The sequence below is a fragment of the Zea mays genome, chromosome 7 (genome assembly GCF_902167145.1).
Source record: "Zea mays cultivar B73 chromosome 7, Zm-B73-REFERENCE-NAM-5.0, whole genome shotgun sequence".
Taxonomy (NCBI): domain Eukaryota; kingdom Viridiplantae; phylum Streptophyta; class Magnoliopsida; order Poales; family Poaceae; genus Zea; species Zea mays.
Window position 1 is genome coordinate 145338472 of NC_050102.1, and position 19506 is coordinate 145357977.

The window sequence follows — 19506 nt, forward strand, 5'->3', positions numbered from 1 at the left end:
TGGAGTGACTAAAAATTAGTCTTTATAAACCACACCTTAGAATCACCTACCTTGATTTTTCATATACGGTCATCTATATTACTAAGCTATCATATTTTTATAGAATCTATAGTTGACAATTATTTCATCCAAACATATTTTATTTTTTTCATAATCATCAGCTCACGACATCTTTCTAACAGTCACAACTCAGCGAAATCAGATTTTTGGAAACAAACACCTGAACCAAACAGACCCTTGAGTCCAAGAGCACGTGGAACAAAACAACAACAACTTCAAATTGTAACTCGAGCATTCATCCTTTGTGATTTTGATGTAAATATAAAAGACATGTCGGCGTCAAGGATTAGGTTATACAAAGTCAACAGAAACGACTAAAACGAATTTGAATTTATAGTGACATAAACTGCTCAATAATTCGAGCATAATATAATGGCTTTTTTAGATAAATATATAAAATATATAATGGATATGACCTCCGGCCTCTGCATGCATGACTTGTATCCAACTCGTTTATTTGGCCCAGGGCAGTGATACTTCTGAGACACGTCGCTTTGTATAAGGAGTTTATGCCATCAGCCCGTAATAACAGCCATACTGATCTCAACTACAACACAATGACCTGCGACTGGCTCTGGAAAACCTCGACTTCTAGCCTTATGGATGCCCAGACTTGGCTGCATCGCCTGAGCTTCTCATTCATGCGAGCTATGAACGATCTAGCCCATACTTCTTCATCACGCTTCGTGCTCGCGCCACATGGAACTGAAAAACTGGCAACCATACTACAGCTAGTTTACAAGATTCCATGTAAAATCCCGCTCCCAAAGGAAAGAGCGGACCTGCCGACTGGGGCTGCTTACAAATCGATGCACTTTACCTCATCAGTTCCTCTTCTCTTCGTTCGCCAGCTGACCGATAACTTCCGCACACATATACTCGGTAGATATGCAGAGACTGCCTTGAGAGGTTCTGTATCGCTGCCTCAGAACTTGCATTGCGGAACAAATATGTTACCGGATAACCTAAAAGCCACCTGCAGATATTGAAACAGAAGCATGTTATTCAGAGAGCAGAGCAAATGTCAAAACTTAATCAAGATAGCATCCATAACAATGGCAGTATGAACCACACCTCTGTTACATGTTATTAGAACTATCAAAACGAATAAATTTGCCATTTTTTATGCTGATGCCGCTGTGCAAATGTTTTTTTCTTCCAAGTGTTCAAACAGTGGTTTCACTAGATCAAGAATTTCATGGTTACAGTTTTGATGACACAGAACCAGAAATTACCCATTCAGAGAAGGCAAGGCAATCTGGGTGTTCTCGAGGAAGCTACTCAGATCAACGACCAATAGGGTCCTGTCCTCAACGTGATTGTCAGTGCACTCTGCAACAACAGTACTCTGTGGATTTCCTGACATTTGCTTTGTTATTCCAGGTCGAACATCAGACAGATCTAGAGGAAATTTGGCTGTGAATTGATCTTGTATGGATACAAGCTCCAGCACAGTGTCATTCTCTTCTATGGTTGTAAGCAGCTGAACACAAACAACTTTTCATTAACAACAAATACTACACATTCACTTCACAGTAGACAGAAATACAAAAGTGTGGTCTGAGAAGGTAAATACATTGCAACATCTTTTCTCTAGGTCCACGAAAGCTAGCCCTTGCTGCGACCTTGCGTTTGGTGATGCATGTTCCGCAAGTCCTTTAACATGGATCAAGTAAAGCATATCTCCAATAATCATCACGCGGAGTGGATTCAATATGCTTGTTTCCTGCAAGTCAAGCATGACTCAATATGCCGAAACTGGATGCAGTTGGATATACAGAGGACATCCAAATAACCTCTACTAAAGATAGTAGTTTGGTTATGGAAACAGTTGGAAACTGAACAGGACACAGGTCAGTTTTGTTGGGTTGATCTCATCCGGACTCTGTCAGAGGATCGAGTCGGACCTCACTCGCATCCTGACCGTGTTGGTGGTGGCCCCCTTTCATACCATGTAAATAAATAGGGATCAAGGCCGGTACGCGAACCAACATTCATTGTACATCCTCATCCATACACAGACTAGTGAGATCCGATCTATCTCTACGCGGAAGTGGAGGGAAGGCCGCCGCAGCCACTACCTACACCGGCCACCGGACTTCGACTTCCCATCACAACTCCCTCCAATCCTAAAGATATACACCCCCGTTTTTTTTATTTTTTGTGGCTAGAGTTACGAACTAAGATCATAGTATGATATAAAAACAAAGTTAAATATGAGGACTATTTAAGAAAAAGAAATAAAATAACATTACTATTCAAGATATCTGTTGTAAATGTAACTGTTGCATGGCAGAGCAATATACATATTACAAACTTCTAGTCACTATCAAGATCCAAAAAACTTATGTCTTTTGGCACAAGGATCCTTCCATAGAACAGGGGTTTGCCAGGTGAGTGAAGGGGAAAGGGCATACAGTGCTGACGTGGGTGAAATTTAAACAGTGACCAGAACCACATCATTCTGATGCGCTTGCAAGGGAGTAACACTACAGATGGCAGTATTATTTCCGGCGATCGTTTATTGTCAGTCGGATGACAATTAGCAGTGGAGAAAAATGATCCATATGCAATACCTGATTCTGTGTTGAACTGGTACAGAGAATCCTAATATTTGATACATCGAAGTCACGAAATTACCTGCCGGGCATGATATAGCAGGCCACAAAGATTTTCTTGTAGCTGAGGCATTGTGCCACCATAGTCGACCAGTACCACAGGCCGCAACCCAGTGCAGAGAAACAGGATATCTGGCAACAACTAGGTTTGTTCATCAACAACCACAGCACAGCCTTTTAATTTCAAAGAGGTAGACTAGAGTTAAAATCCAACAGAAATCATAAGTTAGGTAGATTTGTTCATCGATTTACTTTTTTTTCGCGGCCGTGCATTAGCATGATTTTCCTTAAGAGAAATAAGAATGTAGTACAAACATCCCCACGGTCAAATGATTACAACGAACCTAGCCCCTAAAGAAGAAGAACAGAGGCAATTACACAGGAAAAACATGCGACTAATCAACAGACCAGAGGACTAATCAATTTACTTGTAAATTGTAATGTACTGTAATTCGACATGATACCATTCACTCTCCTCAAACCATACCTTTCAACTTTACTACCAGAAATTTTTTATTAAACCCTAAATCACTTGCAAGTTGCAGCTACTGACCAAGTGACCTATAACTAGGGTGGTATAAACTTATGAACTAAGGTGGATCATGTGACGATTTAGTGGATGAATGTCTTCTGCAATTGGGTTTGGTTAACAATTCATTCAACGACCACAAAAATTAAGTGTTTTAGCAGTAGAACAGAAAGACAGCATGGCGGTAGCGAATTAAGCAAGAAACAGGACAATTGACAACAGCAAGTCCTAAATAGAGATAATAATAACTACAACACTATTTTTCAATGAATAAAATCCTATAGTGGTGGGCTGGTGGCTTCCCTGCTGTATTTCCCGTTAAAAAACGACTACAACTACTAAGAGAAAGCAGCAAGCGAGTGGGCACTGACCGTTGAGGAGGCGGCGCTTGGAAGCTGGACGAAGGCGCCACCGGATCCGGGCCGCGCACGCGTTCACCACTTCCAGCATCTCTTTGTACGGCCCCGCCGCCGCTGCCATCTCCGCAGCGAAAGAACTTAAACCGATCACGGAGGCATTTCCCCCGTCCTATATGGAAATCAACGGCTGAGATGGATCAAAGAACGAGAAAACCTCAAGCTAACCGTCCGATCTCCTCAGCTGTGAATGGGGACAGGGGAGCGGGGAATTGCGGCTTCAACTGCTGCTGCGAGCCTACGACCTCCGAGGAGGCGGAGCAATGCTGCAATGGAGTTATCCATCCCTTGCTAGAACTGCGGTCATGGCCCTCGTCAGCCCCAACCTCAAGGTGAGCGATTCCCTCAGTCGGATGCTTCTCTGCGTGGTTGTGAGGATAATCTCGGTTGCAGTAACACCTTGTGGGAAATTATGCTACAGGATGGCTCAAGTTAGGTTAACGTCCCGTTTGTATCATTGAAATTGAATTACATTCTAATAATAGTAATTTAGATATATATTAATTAAGTTAATTCAATTTTATGTAAAATATATTTGTATATTATTATTATCAAGATGTTAGAGATATTTATATACTACATTTTTATTATAGAGAAGTAAGACAAAGAGTGTCATATAAGTTACAGAGTAAAAACAAATGGTACTAATGTATAAAATCATTTCTAATCCTCCGTCACATAAATTTGAGATAGTCTTATATCTTAATTTTAGAAAGCGGTGGAATATCAAATTCTAAACTAAATAAGTTACTTTATTGAGGAATTCCAATTTTTCTAAAATGAAGGGATTCAAACGCCCCGTAAGATATTTTTAGCCATACCTTCTGCTCCGCTGTTAAAGCTCTAGTTTTAGGTTGGGCACTTTATTGTCTGTTTCTCCTCAGATGGAAGAAAAATAGGGTCCAGTCTTCGCTCTTCAGTGATTATTTTGCTCGTGGGATCGTCTGTACAATAACTCAAGTATGACTTCAACTGGGTTTTAGAAAATTTGGTACTTGGAAACCGGTGCTGATATCATTTTATTCAGCTCTAGTAAAATGTTTATACAAGTCTAAAACATGTCCTGCCTTCACATAGGCAAATGTTGTTGCAAATTAATTACGCATGGCAATTTGTTTGGGAAGATTATTGAATGAAGGGATAATTTAGCCTTGCATCATCTAGTTTTTCATCACTAGTATTACTTTTCCTAATCTAGCTCTTCTCTTGAGAATTACAGTCTGAATATGCAAATTGTCCTTCAGGTAACTGTCGGCGTTTCGACCCCGAGGGGTCCCTGGACCGACGAGTGAATTGTCGCCGCGTGTCCCAGCCTAGATGGGTCGGCGCGAGACGGAGCACGAAGGGGGAAGAAACAGGCAAAGGGGAAACCCGCGACCTTCGTGTTGCCCTGCGCCCAGACCGGGTGCGCTTGCAGTAGGGGGTTACAAGCGTCCGCGTGGGAGAGAGAGAGCCTTATGCGCCGGCCCGTTCCCCCGCGCGGCCAACCTTCTCGTACGAGAGCCCTGGACCTTCCTTTTATAGGCGTAAGGAGAGGGTCCAGGTGTACAATGGGGGTGTAGCAGTGTGCTAACGTGTCTAGCAGAGAGGAGCTAGAACCCTAAGTACATGCCGTCGTGGCAGTCGGAGAGGTTTTGGCACCCTGTTCATGTGATGTCGTGGCCGTCGGAGGAGTGCTTGGGCCCCGTGGAAGGACAACTGTCGGGGCTGTCGAATCCTTGCTGACGTCTCCTTGCTTCCGTCAGGGGCTGAGAGTCGCCGTCGTCATGGAGCACGCGGGGTGCCATCATTATTTGTTTACTGGGGCGAGCCAGATGGGACGCCGGTCTTGTTCCCCGTAGCCTGAGCTAGCTAGGGGTAGGGTAATGATGGCCCCCCCTGTGACGTGGTCGGTCCGAGCCCTAGGTCGAGCGAGGCGGAGGCTCCTCCGAGGTCGAGGTTGAGTCCGAGCCCTGGGGTCGGGCGAGGCGGAGTTCGTCGTCTTCCGGAGCCGAGGCTGAGTCCGAGCCCTGGGGTCGGGCGAGGCGGAGTTCGTCGTCTTCCGGAGCCGAGGCTGAGTCCGAGCCCTGGGGTCGGGCGAGGCGGAGTTCGTCGTCTTCTGGAGCCGAGGCTGAGTCCGAGCCCTGGGGTCGGGCGAAGCGGAGTCCGTCGTCCAGCGTCGAGGTTGAGCCCGAGCCCTGGGGTCGGGCGAGGCGGAGCTTCCTATGGCGCCCGAGGCTGGACTTAGCTGCTGTCAGCCTCACTCTGTTGAGTGGCACAGCAGTCGGAGCGACGCAGGCGGCGCTGTTTTCTTGTCAGGTCGGTCAGTGGAGCGACGAAGTGACTGCGGTCACTTCGGCTTTGTCGACTGAAGAGCGCGCGTCAGGATAAGGTGTCAGGCGATCCTTGCATTAAATGCTCTTGCGATACGGTCGGTTGGCGTGGCGATCTGGCCAAGGTTGCTTCTCTGCGAAGACTGGGCCTCGGGCGAGCCGAAGGTGTGTCCGTTGCTTGAGGGGGCCCTCGGGCGAGACGTGAATCCTCCGGGGTCGGCTACCTTTGCCCGAGGCTGGGCTCGGGCGAGGCGAGATCGTGTCCCTTGAGTGGACTGAGCCTTGACCTTAATCGCGCCCATCAGGCCTTTGCAGCTTTGTGCTGATGGGGGTTACCAGCTGAGATTAGGAGTCTTGGGGGTACCCCTAATTATGGTCCCCGACAGTAACCAATCAAATTTGTGCCAGGGGGTGCAACTTCAATGCCAATTTACTCATAGACTGCCATTTGTAGCTTGTTCAATTGGTCTAAACACACAACCTTCACAAGGTAGGTTGTTTTTTGTGCCTTGTACCTTTCCTATTGGCATATACAGTTCTTTTTACCTTAGAACTGTAGTTAGGGATGATTTGCAATGGCCAAATCAGTGATTGTTGCCCAATCTATTTCTCTTATGCTACAATGTATCATGGAGGTGATGTCCAGTGCATAGTGCTAATGAGTTAATCCTTTGGGATTGATTATATAATTTCTCTTGCAGAACCAACCATAATGATTGTCGTTTGCTTCATGTGCAGCTATTCCTCTTATCAATTTCTTGAAACTGTGTATGTTCTGAAAATTCTTGTGTATTGACCTCAGACAATAATTTGAATTATCAGGTACAGAAAACCTGATGCAGTCGTTAGTATCTTTCAGTGACTTCTCTGTTTCAGTGTGTACTGAAGAGAATAGTCTGATAAAGGTTAGCTAGAATTTTACTGTCATCTGTGTGTGGAAGGAGGAAGGTGTCAATGAATCCTTAACAGTTTTGACCAATGTCTTATTGACTTCATGTTTCCATTGCCTTTCTTATAAAATGCAGCTACAGGTCCATGTATCTGGCACAATAACAGATTCCATCTTCAAGAAAGTTTTCACAAAGAATGTTGCCGCCGCACAACCCCTTCCTGGTTTTCGACGAATGAAAGGAGGTATACTTCTGAAACTTTTACAACCCCAGATTTCTTCCATCATTTGACAATTTCAAATTGCCTAAAACTGTGCTCATGTGATTTGTACCCTCATCCTGCAAATTCTGAATTCACCTCATATGTACTTAAAGGATACGTGTTCAATATGCCATACCAATTAAGCCGTAAAGTAGTTTGGTTGCTTGTACCATACCTTGTTTAAAATTGCCATATGAAAACTAACACTGCTTACGTTTGTTGACATTGTCTTCCACATGGTGCTATCTTAATCATCCAGGGAAAACTCCAGACGTAAGTTCACATTCAAAAGTATTGATTTCAGTTTATATAAGTTCGAACTCATTTGCATATATGTAGAAGTTGTTCTAACTAACTAATTAGTAGTTACTCTTTTGTGGTGCTGAAGATACCGAAAGAAGTCGCTCTACACTTAATTGGGCCATCAAAAGTGAAGAAAGAAACCATAATGAAAATTATAAATAGCACGGTTGTTGAGTATGTTCGAAAGGTATATGTTATTCTGTAATTCTCTGAATCTAAATGTAAAATTGTTGGTTATGCTTCTAAGAGGCTATTTTATATGGGGTTCAATATTATGTGGTGCTGCCAACTTTTGGGGGGATAAAAAGCAACTCAATTAGCATATTACTATTGATTACTATTGTTGTAGTCATTTATGGTCATGAATCATTCCTTATTACTGATTTATTGTTTTTCCAATGATATCATTGGAAGCGTCGTACCAAGCTGCAATTATTAGGCATGTATTTATTTACACATGTTTGCCTGTTTCTCATATAAGTATTACAGGAGGGCCTGACTGCATCAAAGAATCTGAGTGTTCAGCATAGCTACGAAGAACTTGAAGCAGCATTTGAGCCAGGGAAAGAATTATGCTTTGGCGCGACAGTTCGTTTAGACTAAGCTTGCCACTAGGATTGATCACCAGCCTCCTCCAATATTGTGATCTCATTAGTAGTTGTTAAGAAATGTTTGTCACATGAAGCAGAATTGTGTAAAATATCATGAGGCACGAGCGTAATGTATTTGTGTGGCAGTAACCCATAAACACGATGATGCTCTCGTTTATACAATGGATCAATACAAGTGACGAAGCAAAAGCTCTTGGATAATTGTAGTAGTTGCCATGACTTTGAAGTTTGAAGGTTACCAAAAAAAGCTCTTGGATATCTCTCCGCCAGAAACAGCCCCTGTGTGATAAAGTTGGAGGCCTGCCATTCGGATACCGAACGTCGCACCTAAGGTATGGTATGTCTGAGTAGTCGAAGAGCTTATGAAGATCCTTCAGAAGTAGATTTGGATTGTGACTATGCAAATTGAGGACCCCCATTGACCGTGGCTCTCTGAGCATGAACCATTTTCCAGGTTGCCTTGGGAGGTTTCCTTTTTATTATTGACATCAGACCCTCATCATAAACAACACTTCCTGAAATCATCAATTTGCTTGATGACAGTCTTGGCTTGGATGACAAGTACTCCTACACAGCAACACATTGCAAATGTGAGCAAGGCACTCAAAACCGCATTATTGGTAAATTGCAAGCGACCGGCTTGGCCGAGGAAGGAAGATACACTCAGTAGCGAGACACCAAGGATCAGAAATATGCAACTCCACCTGCGGAAACATGTTTCGTTTTCTTCTTATTCTTCTCTGGTCATTGTTTTTTAATAGAATTTTGTGTGGCGAGGTCGCTTCTGAGAACTACCTGAACTAAAACCTTCACGCGATTCAAGATAACTAGGAAATTTTGATTGTACAGTGTGTGTGGAGAGAGAGAAAGAGAGGATATTTTGACAGTTAGTTGTAAAAGTGAAGTGTGTCATTCATTTCGGCTCAGCCTACTTGGGCACCGTCGTTGCAAGTTGTAACATAAATCTAGCTTCTTTACTTAGTGACGACTCTACTTGCTTCTTCGGTATATATATATATATATATATATATATATATATATATAGTAGGTATAACGGGAGCCCTGGGCTTCCAATAGTTAAAGGAAGCTCAGGCCGATCATCCCTGCAGTCTGGTTCAACCCAGCGCACCGACTGGACCAGTATGTCGGTTGCACTACCTGTGCTCACGTCTGTGCGCGCAAAAAAGGAAATGAATGCATGAGTCAAACACGTTCCCTTGCATGCGCGTAAATTTAGGAAAGATATATGTGACAGTTTCTATCTTTAAATCCTTTATTTTCTCCATAAATTTAGGATCGCTGCAACAGCCATGCAGCTAGACTCGTAAGGATCATTTTATGATATATACTGCTACTAAATATGCTACCGTGTGTAGATAATTATGCAATTCGGTATACTACGTAAAAATCTGTTACCAGCTGCATGCACACGAATTTATGATGAAAATAGTGTGCAATGAAAAGAAATGAATTACGCGCATAGAAACAAAAAAAATCGTATTTAATGTTTTATTTCCTTCATAAATATAAGATCCTTCCAACAGCCATGCAGCTAAATGAGAGCACCTAGAGGGGGGGGGGGTGAATAGGTGATCCTGTGAAACTTCAAAACTTAAGCCACAAAAACTTGTTAAGTGTTAGCACAAGTATGGCCAAGTGGCTAGAGAGGAGTCAAAACACAATAACCACTAGAAATCAATCACAGAGATGACACGGTGGTTATCCCGTGGTTCGGCCAAGTACAAAAACTTGCCTACTCCACGTTGTGGCGTCCCAACGGACGAGAGTTGCACTCAACTCCTCTCAAGTGATCCAATGATCAACTTGAATACCACGGTGTTCTTGCTTTTCTTTTCTCAATCCCGTTTGCGAGGAATCTCCACAACTTGGAGCCTCTCGCCCTTACAAAAGATGTTCACCGAGAATCACGGAGCAAGGGAGGGATTAGCAACTCACACACGACACAAAGATCACAGCGAATACGCACACACAAGACCCAGACTTGAGCTCAAGAGACTAGCACACTAGAACGGAGCTCAAATCACTAGAATGTCGAACAAGTGCGCAAGATTGATGTGTGAGTGATCAAGAGTGCTCAAGGAATGCTTGGTGTCCTCCTCCATGCGCCTAGGGGTCCCTTTTATAGCCCCAAGGCAGCTAGGAGCCGTTGAGAACAAATCTGGAAGGCCATCTTTGCCTTCTGTCGTCGGGCGCACCGGACAGTCCGGTGCACACCGGACACTGTCCGGTGCCCGATTTCCTTCCTTAAACAGTGCGGTCGACCGTTGCAGATGCGGGTGCCGTTGGCGCACCGGACATGTCCGGTGCACACCGGACAGTCCGGTGCCCCCTTCCGACCGTTGGCTTGGCCACGTGTCCCGCGCAGATTGCGCGGCCGACCGTTGGCCTGGCTGACCGTTGGCTCACCGGACAGTCCGGTGCACACCGGACAGTCCGGTGAATTTTAGCCGTACGCCGTCGGCAAATTCCCGAGAGCGGCGTCTTCGGCCGGGGCAGCCTGGCGCACCGGACACTGTCCGGTGCACCACCGGACAGTCCGGTGCCCCAGACCGAAACAGCCTCTTGGCTGTACACAGCCAAGTCTTCTCTTCTCTTCTTCTTTCTGTTTCTAACACTTAGACAAATATATTAGTACACAAAACCAATGTACTAAGACTTAGAAACATACCTTTGCTCTAGATTTGCACTTTGTTCATCCATTGCATAAATTCACATTTAAGCACTTGAGTTGGCACTCAATCACCAAAATACTTAGAAATGGCCCAAGGGCACATTTCCCTTTCAATCTCCCCCTTTTTGGTGATTTATGCCAACACAACATAAAGCAACTAGAACAAGTGCAAAATCACTTCAAATGACACTTAAATTTATTTTGATTCATTTTTGGCATATATGGATCATCCTTTGCCACCACTTGGTTTGTTTTTGAAATCAAACTCAAATCTCTATCTTTAAGCCAAACACACATGTTGAAGCATAAAGAGAGTCATTCCAAAAGTGATTAATCAAAGATTTCAAAAACTCCCCCTATTTCCCATAATCAACACTTCTCCCCACAAGAAGCCACTTTTGACAAGAGAGACAATAAGAGACAATAAAAGAGTTTAACAAAACAAAAACTCTATTCTACTATTTTCAAAATCTCTCAAGTGGTAGCTGATCCATTTATTGCTTTGGCCTTTATTTTCTCCCCCTTTGGCATCAAGCACCAAAACGGGATCAATTGTGGCCCTTTAACCCCATTGCCTCACCAAAATCTTCAATTAAGAGTACAAAGGCAATAAGATCATAGAGATGAACTTGGAATAAGTTACCCTCTCATCGGAGTGCAGTGGAAGTCTTGCATGGACCAAGTTCACCTTTCCCCTTTCAATCCACCTTCGAGACTAAATCAATCAAACTCAAGCAAATGGTTAGTCTCAAAGGGTCAAGTTGTAACACATCTCCCCCTAAACATGTGCATCACTTTGCAACGGACTTGTGAGGTCCAGGGAGTGTTTGTACAACTTGAGCACCACAATAAGCAACAAAATGCAGAATGAACCTGATCAAATGCATAAACACATGTATGCTACAATTCAATCCAAGTTCCGCGAATCTAAGACATTTAGCTCACTACGCAACCTGCAAAAGGTCTTCTCATCTAGAGGCTTAGTGAAGATATCGGCTAGCTGGTTCTCGGTGCTAACATGAAACACTTCGATATCTCCCTTTTGCTGGTGGTCTCTCAAAAAGTGATGCCGGATGTCTATGTGCTTTGTGCGGCTGTGTTCAACAGGATTTTCCGCCATGCGGATAGCACTCTCATTATCACATAGGAGTGGGACTTTGCTCAGATTGTAGCCAAAGTCCCGGAGGGTTTGCCTCATCCAAAGTAGTTGCGCGCAACACTGACCTGCGGCAACGTACTCGGCCTCAGCGGTGGATAGGGCAACGGAGGTTTGTTTCTTAGAGTTCCATGACACCAGGGACCTTCCTAAGAATTGGCACGTCCCTGATGTACTCTTCCTATCGACCTTACATCCAGCATAGTCGGAGTCTGAGTATCCAACCAAGTCAAAGGTAGACCCTTTTGGATACCAGAGTCCGAAGCAAGGCGTAGCAACTAAATATCTAAGAATTCGCTTCACCGCCACTAAGTGACATTCCTTAGGATCGGATTGAAATCTAGCACACATGCATACGCTAAGCATAATGTCCGGTCTACTAGCACATAAATAAAGTAAAGACCCTATCATTGACCGGTATGCTTTTTGATCAACGGACTTACCTCCTTTGTTGAGGTCTGTGTGTCCGTCGGTTCCCATCGGCGTCTTTGCGGGCTTGGCGTCCTTCATCCCAAACCTCTTTAGCAAGTCTTGCGTGTACTTCGTTTGGGAGATGAAAGTGCCGTCTTTGAGTTGCTTCACTTGGAACCCAAGGAAGTAGTTCAACTCGCCCATCATCGACATCTCGAATTTCTGCGTCATCACCCTGCTAAACTCTTCACAAGACTTTTGGTTAGTAGAACCAAATATTATGTCATCGACATAAATTTGGCACACAAACAAATCACCATCACATGTCTTTGTGAAAAGAGTTGGATCGGCTTTCCCAACCTTGAAAGCATTAACAATTAGAAAGTCTCTAAGGCATTCATACCATGCTCTTGGGGCTTGCTTAAGTCCATAGAGCGCCTTAGAGAGCTTACACACATGGTCGGGGTACCGTTCATCCTCGAAGCCAGGGGGTTGCTCCACGTACACCTCCTCCTTGATTGGCCCGTTGAGGAAAGCGCTCTTCACATCCATTTGGTACAACCTGAAAGAATGGTGAGCGGCATATGCTAGCAAGATACGAATGGACTCTAGCCTAGCCACAGGAGCAAAAGTCTCCTCAAAGTCCAAACCTGCGACTTGGGCATAACCTTTTGCCACAAGTCGAGCCTTGTTCCTCGTCACCACTCCGTGCTCGTCTTGTTTGTTGCGGAACACCCACTTGGTTCCCACAATATTTTGCTTAGGACGAGGCACCAGCGTCCAAACTTCATTCCTCTTGAAGTTATTGAGCTCCTCTTGCATGGCCAATATCCAATCCGGATCTAGCAAGGCCTCCTCTACCCTGAAAGGCTCAATAGAAGAGACAAAGGAGTAATGCTCACAAAAATTAACTAATCGAGATCGAGTAGTTACTCCCTTGCTAATGTCACCCAAAATTTGGTCGACGGGATGATCCCTTTGAATCACCGCTCGAACTTGGGTTGGAGGTGCCGGTTGCGCTTCTTCCTCCATCACATGATCATCTTGTGCTCCCCCTTGATCACACGCCTCCTGTTGATGAACCTGTTCAATGTCTTGAGTTGGGGGATGCACCATAGTTGAGGAAGAAGGTTGATCTCGTTCATCTTGTTCCTGTGGCCGAACGTCTCCAATCGCCATATGGTTCGTATCGCGGCCGTTGGAACATCTTCTTCATCTACATCATCACAATCAACAACTTGCTCTCTTGGAGAGCCATTAGTCTCATCAAATACAACGTCGCTAGAGACTTCAACCAAACCTGATGATTTGTTGAAGACTCTATACGCCTTTGTATTTGAGTCATAACCTAACAAAAACCCTTCTACAGCTTTGGGAGCAAATTTAGAATTTCTACCCTTCTTCACTAGAATGTAGCACTTGCTCCCAAATACACGAAAGTAGGATACATTGGGTTTGTTACCGGTTAGTAGCTCATACGACGTCTTCTTGAGGAGGCGATGAAGGTAGACCCTGTTGATGGCGTGGCAAGCCGTGTTTATGGCTTCCGTCCAAAAGTACTCGGGGGTCTTGAACTCTCCTAGCATCGTCCTCGCCATGTCGATGAGCGTCCTGTTCTTCCTCTCTACCACACCATTTTGCTGTGGTGTGTAGGGAGCGGAGAACTCGTGCTTGATCCCTTCCTCTTCAAGGAACTCCTCCACTTGAAGGTTCTTGAACTCGGACCCGTTGTCGCTCCTTATCTTCTTCACCTTGAGCTCAAACTCATTTTGAGCTCTCCTGAGGAAGCGCTTGAGGGTCCCTTGGGTTTCAGACTTATCCTGCAAAAAGAACACCCAAGTGAAGCGGGAAAAGTCATCAACAATAACTAGACCATACTTACTCCCTCCTATGCTCAGATAGGCGATGGGTCCGAAGAGATCCATATGCAGCAACTCCAGGGGTCTTGAAGTGGTCATCACATTCTTGCTGTGATGCGCTCCTCCCACTTGTTTACCTGCTTGACAAGCTGCACAAGGTCTATCTTTTTCGAAATGCACGTTAGTCAAACCTATCACATGTTCTCCCTTTAGAAGCTTGTGAAGGTTCTTCATCCCTACATGTGCTAAGCGGCGATGCCACAGCCAGCCCATGCTAGTCTTAGCTATTAAGCATGCATCTAGACCGGCCTCTTCTTTTGCAAAATCAACTAAATAAAGTTTGCCGTCTAATACACCCTTAAAAGCTAGTGAACCATCACTTCTTCTAAAGACAGACACATCTACATTTGTAAAAAGACAATTATATCCCATATTGCATAATTGACTTACAGATAATAAATTATATCCCAAAGACTCAACTAAAAACACATTAGAAATTGAGTGCTCATTAGAGATTGCAATTTTACCTAACCCTTTTACCTTGCCTTGATTCCCATCACCGAATATGATTGAATCTTGGGAATCCTTATTCTTGACGTAGGAGGTGAACATCTTCTTCTCCCCCGTCATATGGTTTGTGCATCCGCTGTCGATAATCCAGCTTGAACCCCCGGATGCATAAACCTGCAAGGCAAATTTAGGCTTGGGACTTAGGTACCCAACTCATGTTGGGTCCTACAAGGTTAGTGCAAATATCCTTAGGGACCCAAATGCAAGTTTTGTCTCCCTTGCATTTTGCCCCTAACTTCCTAGCAACAATTTTGTTATCCTTTCTACAAATAACAAAGGAAGCATTTAAAGCACAATAAATTGTAGAAGGTTCATTCACTACTTTCTTAGGAGCATGAATAACATTCTTTCTAGGCATAGCATTTTTCCTAGACATATTTCTACCATGCATAAAGGAAGAACTATGAGCATCAAAATCATCATAAGCATTATAACCCCTATAAGCACTTCTATCATGATACAAAAAAGCATGGTTCTTTTTAGTGCTACTAGCCATAGGAGCCTTCCCTTTCTCCTTGGCGGAGATAGGAGCCTTATGGCTTGTCAAGTTCTTGACTTCTCTCTTGAAGCCAAGCCCATCCTTAATTGAGGGGTGTCTACCAACCGTGTAGGCATCCCTAGCAAATTTTAGTTTATCAAAATTACTCTTGCTAGTCTTAAGTTGAGCATTAAGACTAGCTAATTCATCATTCAATTTTGAAATAGAAACTAAGTGTTCGCTACAAGCATTAATATCAATATCCTTACACCTAGTGCAAATTTCAACATATTCAACACAAGAGTTGGATTTATTTGCTTCTACTAGTTTAGTATTTAAATCATCATTTATGCTCTTTAAGTTAGAAATAGAATCATGGCATGTTGACACTTCACAAGCAAGCATTTCATTTCTCTTAATTTCTAATGCAAGGGATTTTTGAGCCTCTACAAACTTATCATGTTCTTCATATAACAAATCCTCTTGCTTTTCTAAAAGTATATTCTTTTCATTCAAGGCATCAATTAATTCATTAATTTTGTCTATCTTAGATCTATCTAAGCCCTTGAACAAACATGAATAATCTACTTCATCCTCATCACTAGATTCGTCCTCACTTGAAGAAGCATAGGTAGAGTTGCGAGTACATACCTTCTTCTCCCTTGCCATAAGGCATGTGTGACGCTCGTTGGGGAAGAGGGTTGATTTGTTGAAGGCGGTGGCGGCGAGTCCTTCATTGTCGGAGTCGGAAGAGGAGCAATCCGAGTCCCACTCCTTGCCTAGATGCGCCTCGCCCTTTGCCTTCTTGTAATGCTTCTTCTTTTCCCTCTTGTTTCCCTTTTCCTGGTCACTATCATTATCGGGGCAGTTAGCAATAAAATGACCAATCTTACCGCACTTGAAGCATGAGCGCTTCCCCTTCGTCTTGGTCTTGCTTGGCTGCCCCTTGTGACCCTTCAGCACCGTCTTGAAGCGTTTGATGATGAGAGCCATCTCTTCATCATTAAGTCCGACCGCCTCAATTTGTGCCACCTTGCTAGGTAGCGCCTCCTTACTTCTTGTTGCTTTGAGAGCAAAAGGTTGTGGTTCGTTGATCGGTCCATTCAAGGCGTCGTCCACGTACCTTGCCTCCTTGATCATCATTCGACCGCTGACGAATTTTCCTAAGACTTCTTCGGGCGACATTTTGGTGTACCTGGGATTCTCACGAATATTATTCACCAAATGAGGATCAAGAACGGTAAAGGACCTTAGCATTAGTCGGACGACGTCGTGGTCCGTCCATCGCGTGCTTCCGTAGCTCCTTATTTTGTTGATAAGGGTCTTGAGCCGGTTGTATGTTTGAGTTGGCTCCTCGCCCCTTATCATCGCGAACCGTCCAAGCTCGCCCTCCACCAACTCCATTTTGGTGAGCAAGGTAGCGTCATTTCCCTCATGAGAGATCTTGAGGGTATCCCAGATTTGCTTGGCGTTATCCAAGCCACTCACTTTGTTATATTCATCCCTGCACAATGAAGCTAGAAGAACAGTAGTAGCTTGTGCATTCTTATGGATTTGCTCATTAATGAATATAGGACTATCCGAACTATTAAAGTGCATTCCACTATCTACAATCTCCCATATACTAGGATGGAGAGAAAATAGGTGACTACGCATTTTGTGGCTCCAAAATCCGTAGTCCTCCCCATCAAAGTGTGGGGGCTTGCCGAGTGGAATGGAAAGCAAATGTGAATTTGAACTTTGCAGAATACGAGAGTAGTCAAAGGAAAAGTTAGAATTAACCGGTTTCCTTTGCTCGTAGTCGTTGTGGTCGTCGTCCTTTTGGGAAGAGGAAGATTCGTCGCTGTCGTCGTAGTAGACGATCTCCTTGATGCGCCTTGTCTTCTTCTTCTTCCCTTCCCTCCGTCTATGGCCCGAGCCGGAGTCGGTAGGCTTGTCTTCTTTGGGCTCGTTGACGAAGGATTCCTTCTCCTTGTCATTGATCACGATTCCCTTCCCCTTAGGATCCATCTCTTCGGGCGGTTAGTCCCTTTCTTGAAGAGAACGGTTCTGATACCAATTGAGAGCACCTAGAGGGGGGGGGGTGAATAGGTGATCCTGTGAAACTTCAAAACTTAAGCCACAAAAACTTGTTAAGTGTTAGCACAAGTATGGCCAAGTGGCTAGAGAGGAGTCAAAACACAATAACCACTAGAAATCAATCACAGAGATGACACGGTGGTTATCCCGTGGTTCGGCCAAGTACAAAAACTTGCCTACTCCACGTTGTGGCGTCCCAACGGACGAGAGTTGCACTCAACTCCTCTCAAGTGATCCAATGATCAACTTGAATACCACGATGTTCTTGCTTTTCTTTTCTCAATCCCGTTTGCGAGGAATCTCCACAACTTGGAGCCTCTCGCCCTTACAAAAGATGTTCACCGAGAATCACGGAGCAAGGGAGGGATTAGCAACTCACACACGACACAAAGATCACAGCGAATACGCACACACAAGGCCCAGACTTGAGCTCAAGAGACTAGCACACTAGAACGGAGCTCAAATCACTAGAATGTCGAACAAGTGCGCAAGATTGATGTGTGAGTGATCAAGAGTGCTCAAGGAATGCTTGGTGTCCTCCTCCATGCGCCTAGGGGTCCCTTTTATAGCCCCAAGGCAGCTAGGAGCCGTTGAGAACAAATCTGGAAGGCCATCTTTGCCTTCTGTCGTCGGGCGCACCGGACAGTCCGGTGCACACCGGACACTGTCCGGTGCCCGATTTCCTTCCTTAAACAGTGCGGTCGACCGTTGCAGATGCGGGTGCCGTTGGCGCACCGGACATGTCCGGTGCACACCGGACAGTCCGGTGCCCCCTTCCGACCGTTGGCTTGGCCACGTGTCCCGCGCAGATTGCGCGGCCGACCGTTGGCCTGGCTGACCGTTGGCTCACCGGACAGTCCGGTGCACACCGGACAGTCCGGTGAATTTTAGCCGTACGCCGTCGGCAAATTCCCGAGAGCGGCGTCTTCGGTCGGGGCAGCCTGGCGCACCGGACACTGTCCGGTGCACCACCGGACAGTCCGGTGCCCCAGACCGAAACAGCCTCTTGGCTGTACACAGCCAAGTCTTCTCTTCTCTTCTTCTTTCTGTTTCTAACACTTAGACAAATATATTAGTACACAAAACCAATGTACTAAGACTTAGAAACATACCTTTGCTCTAGATTTGCACTTTGTTCATCCATTGCATAAATTCACATTTAAGCACTTGAGTTGGCACTCAATCACCAAAATACTTAGAAATGGCCCAAGGGCACATTTCCCTTTCACTAAACACATTAAATCTAGTTTATGATATATACTGATACAAATTATACTACATGATGTAGGTATTTATGCAATTTGTTACACTTCGTAAAAAAATCTGGCATGTTCACTAGTGGACGCATCTCGGGTTGGAGCGTAATAACCTTAAGTTTTGAGCATAAAATCCCTCAATTATAAGCGTATATACCGAGCCAATGTGAGAGGTTGATAGCTCTAGTAGGTTGTTATTACGATCATATTTTTATGGCAGATCCAAAAAATATGGCAGCCGCATGCATGCGTTTATACATATCCAAAAATTATGGCAAAATACATGCATGAGTCAAACACGTTCCCTTGCATGCGCGTAAATTTAGGAAAGATATGTGTGACGGTTTCTATTTTAAATGCTTTATTTTCTCCATAAATTTAGGATCACTGCAACAGCCATGCAGCTAGACTCGTAATTATTATTTTATGATATATAGTTATACTAAATATGCTATACTGTGTAGATAATTATGCAATTGGGTATAATGTGTAAAAATCTGTTACCAGCTGCATGCACACGAATTTATGATGGAAAGAATATGCAATGAAAGGAAATGAATTGTATGCATAGAAACAAAAAATCGTATTTAATGTTTTATTTTCTTCATAAATATAGGATCCCTCCAACAGCCATGCAGCGCATTAGAATTAGTTTATGTTGTATATTGAAACAAATTATACTACATGGTGTAGGTATTTATGCAATTCCTTACACTGCGTAAAAAATATGGCATGTTGTTCACTGGTGGACGCAACTTCGGGTGGAGCGTAAAAACCTTAAGTTTTGAGCATAAAATCCCTCAATTATAAGCGTAAATATCGAGTCAATGAGAGGTTGATAGCTCTAGTAGGTTGTTATTACGATCATATTTTTATGACAGATCCAAAAACATGGCAGCCGCATGCATGCAGTTTCTATTTTTAAACAGATCCAAAAATTATGGCAAAATCGTGGGAGTTTCTATTACATGCGCGCAAATTATGAACAACATAAATCAAGGAAT

At 44.1% G+C, this 19506-nt stretch overlaps 2 protein-coding genes across 3 annotated transcripts; one reads left to right on the forward strand and one right to left on the reverse strand.

Moving 5' to 3' along the window:
- Positions 1-276: 276 nt before the first annotated feature.
- LOC100277031 (uncharacterized) lies at positions 277-3985 on the reverse strand. Of its 2 annotated transcripts, none has more exons than NM_001407169.1 (6): positions 3579-3985; positions 2701-2852; positions 1637-1786; positions 1296-1543; positions 881-1036; positions 277-773 (listed from the first exon to the last, which is right to left on the reverse strand). In NM_001407169.1, the coding sequence occupies exons 2-6, from the start codon at positions 2749-2751 to the stop codon at positions 608-610; spliced, it is 771 nt and encodes a 256-aa protein (NP_001394098.1). In that variant the 5' UTR covers positions 2752-2852; positions 3579-3985; the 3' UTR covers positions 277-607. The 2 variants fall into 2 exon arrangements, with proteins under 2 accessions (NP_001394098.1, NP_001144175.2); NM_001150703.2 differs by having other exon boundaries at positions 2701-2810; positions 3579-3975.
- LOC103634239 (trigger factor) lies at positions 3929-8098 on the forward strand. The gene is made up of 6 exons (XM_020541697.1): positions 3929-4070; positions 6758-6840; positions 6961-7069; positions 7347-7360; positions 7476-7577; positions 7880-8098. The coding sequence occupies exons 1-6, from the start codon at positions 3929-3931 to the stop codon at positions 7991-7993; spliced, it is 564 nt and encodes a 187-aa protein (XP_020397286.1). The 3' UTR covers positions 7994-8098.
- The last annotated feature ends 11408 nt before the right edge of the window (positions 8099-19506 follow it).